The following is a 5571-nucleotide window of genomic DNA, read 5'->3' as shown; positions in this document are numbered from 1 at the left end:
TCACCCCCCCTCTCTCTCTCCCCCCCTCTCTCTCTCTCACCCCTATCTCTCTCCTCCCCCCCCCCGCCTGTACAGGGGAGTGGATTTATAAAATCACAAGGAAAATCTCTACTGAAATATGTATTGGTTTTTCGAGGAGATACGTTTCAAAGGCAAAATAACACACGCACACAGTTTAAAATTATACTAGAGGGGGTGGGAGGAGGAGAGGGGTGAGGGAGAGTGAGAGGAGAGGGGGGAAGGGAGAGGTGTGGTGGGGGGAGAGAGGACGTGGGAGGGGGAAGGGTAGGGGCAGTCCTACATTCACCACTCCCTATCACCCCCACTCCTCTCGCTCTATTCCACCCTCTCCCTCCCTCTATTCTCCCCTCTCCCTCCCTACTCTCCCTCCAAGCCCCCCACTCCCCCCTCTTCGCCTCCCCAGGATCTCGCCGGTCCCTGGTGACCCTCCGGATCTGCAGAACTTGCTCGTTCACAGAGAGGGACACAGAACAGGAACGCAGATGGACAGCGGGAGGGAGAGGGAGCAGGAGAGCCAAATGTCCGCGCGTGTTGGGGGGGGGGGGGGGGGGTTGTTGATGTAACTCGTGATGCGGGCCGCTGACAGCAGCATTAAAGCGCTAAGGAGCAAGCTGGTGGCCTCCGGTGATCCGGCTTGTAACCTGCGGTGACCTCCGGTGACCTCCCGATCTGCAGAATGATGAGGGGACCACAGCCACCGAGAGGGACACAGAACAGAGAAACCAATAAATTCAAGCCTATGAAAAAAAAGAATAAACAATGCTTAGTCCACAGTGGGAGGGCGGGGCCAGGAGCAGGTGGGCCTGGATTGGTGGGCATGTGGGCATTGTGACGTCAGCAGCTGGCAAGCGGCAATATTTTTTAAAAGTGAGTTTTGTTAACAACTTATTCAAAATCTGGGGAAATAACTGACCGAATTTAGAGAGGGAGTGCATTTTATGAAATCATAATTAAATCCCTTACCGAAATTGTAAAATTCTCCGCGTTTTTGCGTCTGGTTTTCGAGGAGATGCGTTTCAAAGGCAAAATGACACACACACACACACACACACACACACACACACACACACACACACACACCACACACACACACACACACACACAGTTTTAAAAGTATATAAGTATGATATGATATGCTGATGATATGAAATTATATTGCTGTAATTACGATAGCAATGTTGCTTCTCTGCCTCTTCTAAGGCTCGTATTTGTGTCCTCTCCCTGATTTTTTGGCCTTTGTCTAGTCTTATTGTTCATTTCTTGTTTGACCACAGGCTGAGAAGAGTTACTAGGAGAGCTTGAATGTTCAGCATATACATGTATAAAGAGAGCCTCAGTGTATTAAAGAGTAAGGGGAGAAATACCAAAGCACTGTAGAAATAAGTGATTGGAAATGGAGGTAGCTTATTATTTTAACCATCATGCTAGAATGGCCTATGCTTAGGCAGCTATTTTTATGTAACAGCTGGAAGAGTGGCCATGGTGGCGTTAGCTGGCAGAGTTGCTGCCTCAGTGCCAGAGATCCAGGTTGATCCTAACCTCGGGTGCTGTCTGTGTGCAGTTTGTACATTCAGCCAGTAATAATAATAATAATAATGGATAGGATTTATATAGCGCCTTTCTAATACTCAAGGCGCTTTACATCGCATTATTCATTCACTCCTCAGTCACACTCGGTGGTGGTGAGCTACTTCTGTAGCCACAGCTGCCCTGGGGCAGACTGACGGAAGCGTTTTGGCAGCAATCTGCGCCTCCGGCCCCTCCGACCACACCAATCATCACACACATTCACACAAGGCAAAGGTGGGTGAAGTGTCTGTAACCGCATGGGTTTCCTCTGTGGGCTCCAGTTTCCTCCCACATCCTAAAGACGCGCGGATTGTAGGTTAAGTGGCCTCTGTAAGTAACCCTGATATGTAGTAAGTGGGATAACATAGAACTAGTGTGAATAGTTGGTTGGAATCGGTGGCATGTTGTACCTCAAAAAACAAATGAGGTACTTTACACAAATAATACCAGTGTGAATATTGATTCTCTAACTTCAAGTAAACCGTTAAACCCTCACTCCATCCCTCACTGTGGTCCTGTGAGTTTCATTGTCTATATAACTCGTTATCATCTATCTCACAGCCAAACAATGGACCATTGTGGGCTCCACCTTTCCTTAATCATTGTCGCTTTTTGCATATCTTTATTCATTTTTCTATGTACTCGTTCCCTTTCCCCTGACTCAGTCCTGCAGAAGGGTCTCGACCCGAAACGTCACCTATTTCTTTTCTCAGAGATGCTGCCTGACCCGCTGAGTTTTCCAGCAGCAACCAGCGTCTGCAGTTCCTTCCTACACAATGAAAATTAGCGCATGGCCTCTCGACTCAGGTGGTCGAGAAAGACAATGAGTTGCCTGTAAACTAGATTTAACCTGCAGATTTTTAGTGTCTCCTCTCAGAAAATCATCGAGAGGTCTGGGCTCCAGCTTTACAAACGGGCTTTGCAGCAAAGGCAAAGGTGGAGCAAAATCATTCTATTGGTAGACTTTGGTTTGATTCAATAATATTTTTAAGTATAGAAACCAAGTGACCTTGGGGAGTTTTGCAGTTCCATTGGCATTCGCTGGTTTAATTAATAGATTAAATTGATCCCATTGCCATCATCTTTTTGCCAATTGGTCATTGTGGATTTACAAAGGCACAATCTTTAAATTTATGAAACATTTTGGATTAATTTGTGATGGTTGTTCCAGAGCTGGAAAACATAATGGCTCTCTCCATGTACTCTGTCTATCTGTGCTTGAAAGGATAGTAGTCTCACTAACCCTATTTGTATCTGTCATGCAGGTTGAAATTGAGATTCGTAGCTCTGGCTGTGTCATTCCAAACCTGGACAATGATAAATCTGCAACTAACAAGAGGAGAAAGCACAATGAAGGGATCGCTTCTTCTGAAGCCTCTGAGTCCCCGAGAGAAACATGTGGGCTTCCTAATGTCGGAAGGCCAAAGAATGCTGAGGCTGCTCCAATACCACCGTATAGTTTGCTTGAGTTGAACAAAGAGCAGAGTGAATCAATTTCACAAGATGGGTTCCTTCCTCCTGAACAGGAAAACCCGCTTGAAGTGGATGAAACGGTCAGAGATGAGAAAATTAATCGCCTGAAAGAAATTCTGAGGGAGAAACAGGCGGCTCTGGAGCGCATGAGGAAGAAAGTATCATCCTCCAGTTCGAGTATGTTCTATTTGGAGCCACTGTAGTGAACATGTGAACCGTAAACATTAAGTCGTTTGTTAAATACCAACTTTCAGTAGGTAGTGAGTGGATGTATCACAAGCTTTTGAAATGTGATAAAGGTAGTATTACTGAAAGTTGACATTCTCGCAGAGTGTTGCGATTGTCAATTCTTGCTGCAGAGGTGTAGTAACCCATTCTTGTGTATTTAAATCCAATAGTTGTGAATAGTTACTTTATTTTAAAATTTCTACTTGTTTTTTCTTAAATTCCAAGATTAATTTGTATTTTGCTATCTGAGTGTATAGAATATTGGGGTGTTTAATGGAGCACTTTTTTTCTATTGCCTCTAAAAAGATTGTTGCTCCACACTATTGTTCAATATTAAAAGGCTCTTAAAATAAACCCGATGAATTCAATTAAAATTAGCTGTAGTAAGAGCGCAGTTTTGTTGCAGATCTAAGCAATTGGCATAGTTATTAATTTGTAATCGTTACTTGGAGGTTCTTTGAATCAATCAGTAGACAGATCTATGAACAAAATGGGGATTCCAGCTCTTTAATGCAATAAAACTCTGGTTCCAGCATCCTTGAGCTTTTGGTGCCAAATTTAGATTTTCCAGACTATTGAAGTTATTCCTATTAATAACCCCAACTCGGGCATGTTGAGTGAAAAGTGAGCACAGCAACCACCAGGAGTACCATGTACTGAATTAACCATTGGGATTTTGAGATAGTGCAGCACTGAGGTTTACGAGTTGCTTGCAGTTCTGTCCGTGTTCCTCTGATGATAAGTGAGTGAGTGACCTTGTTCCTCGCCTTAACCAGTTGTGCTTGGAATGTTGTGTGCACTTTCACACTAGGGTGGCAATGCACAACCAGGAAGTGCTTCCCTATCTTACATCCTCAGAGATGGCCTTTTACTGATCATGGTTATCAAAATGACAGCAGTATCTTGATCAGCTGGGTGAGGTTCTGCAAATTAGGGAGTCAAACCAAGGCAGGACCCTCACAGTGAATGGTATGGCTCTGGGGATTGTTGTACAGCAGAGGGATCTAGGAGTACAGGTATGTAGTTCCTTGAATGTAACATCACAGGTAAGTAGGATGGTAAAGAATTTTTTTTTTTTTTACATTGGCCTTCATCAGTGTGAATATGAGTAGATAGTTGGGTGGTTACGTTACAGTTGTACAAGACAATTGTGAGATTGCATTTGGAGTATTGTGTTTAGTTTTGATCACCCTGCTGCAGGAAGGATGTTATTTAGCTGGAAAGAGTGTGGAGAAGATTTATGAGGATGTTGCTAGGACTCCAGGGCCTGAGCTTATAGGAAAAGATTGGGCAAGCTCAAACTTTATTAATTGGAGCGCAGTAGGCTGAGGGAATAGGTGGGGTGAATGCATAGAATCTTTTCTCTAGAGTAGGTGATCAAGAACCAAAGGACATAGGTTTAAGGTGGGAGAGGAAAGATTGAATATAAACCTGAGGGGCAACTTTTTCATTCAGAGGGTGATGGGTGTATGGAGGAGCTGCCAGAGGATGTAGTTGAGTTAGATACCATAAGGTTAGAGGATATGGTCCAAATGCAGGCAAATGGGACTTGCCTAGACGGGGCATCTTGGTTGGCATGGACGAGTTTGGACACAAGGGCCTGTTTCCATGCTGTATGACTCGATGAGAGAGGAAGGTACAATTATAGCATATAAAAGGCATTTAGACAGGAACATGGATGGGAAAGGTTTTGAGGGATATGGGCCAAGCACAGGTAAAATGGCACCAGTTCAGGTAGGCAACTGGTCGACTCGGACGAATGGGATGAAGGTTCTTTTCAATGCTAGACTAGAGGAGAGCATTACTGTGGCTGTGCAGGATACTGTGCCAACCTCCTCTGTGCAGATCATTGTGAAATGCAAGAATTTATTTCAAGTCAAGTCAAGAGAGTCAAATCAAGAGAGTTTATTGTCATGTGTCCCAGATAGGACAATGAAATTCTTGCTTGCTGCAGCACAACAGAATATTGTAAGCAAAATACAGAACAGATCAGTTCAATATACACATAAATAAGCAAATAAAGTGCAATAGGCTGTCACAGTTCAGAGTCTGTTTGTTGGCGAGTTTAATAGCTGATGGCTGTGGGGAAGAAGCTGTTCCTGAACCTGGATGTAACAGATTTCAGGCCCCTGTACCTTCTGCCCGATGGTAGCAGAGAGATGAGTGCCTTGCCAGGATGGTGTGGGTTCTGATGATGTTGGCTGCCTTTTGAGGCAGCGACTGCGATAGATCCCTTCGATGGTGGGGAGGTCAGAGCCGATGATGGACTGGGCAGTGGTC

General features: G+C 44.5%; 1 protein-coding gene across 3 annotated transcripts in view; it reads left to right on the top strand.

Annotated features, from left to right (window-relative positions):
* LOC116986904 overlaps window positions 1–3665 on the top strand; it is a 33362-nt gene extending 29697 nt beyond the window's left edge. For all 3 annotated transcript variants that reach the window (XM_033042683.1, XM_033042682.1, XM_033042684.1), the window contains exon 4: window positions 2856–3665. In XM_033042683.1, coding sequence (XP_032898574.1) covers window positions 2856–3266 — 411 coding nt within the window. In that variant the 3' untranslated portion in view covers window positions 3267–3665. The remainder of the gene's footprint in view (window positions 1–2855) is intronic.
* The last annotated feature ends 1906 nt before the right edge of the window (window positions 3666–5571 follow it).

The sequence above is a fragment of the Amblyraja radiata genome, chromosome 24 (genome assembly GCF_010909765.2).
Source record: "Amblyraja radiata isolate CabotCenter1 chromosome 24, sAmbRad1.1.pri, whole genome shotgun sequence".
NCBI classification, from domain to species: domain Eukaryota; kingdom Metazoa; phylum Chordata; class Chondrichthyes; order Rajiformes; family Rajidae; genus Amblyraja; species Amblyraja radiata.
The sequence above is the reverse complement of the archived record's forward strand: the minus strand, read 5'-3'. Positions and strand labels throughout refer to the sequence as shown.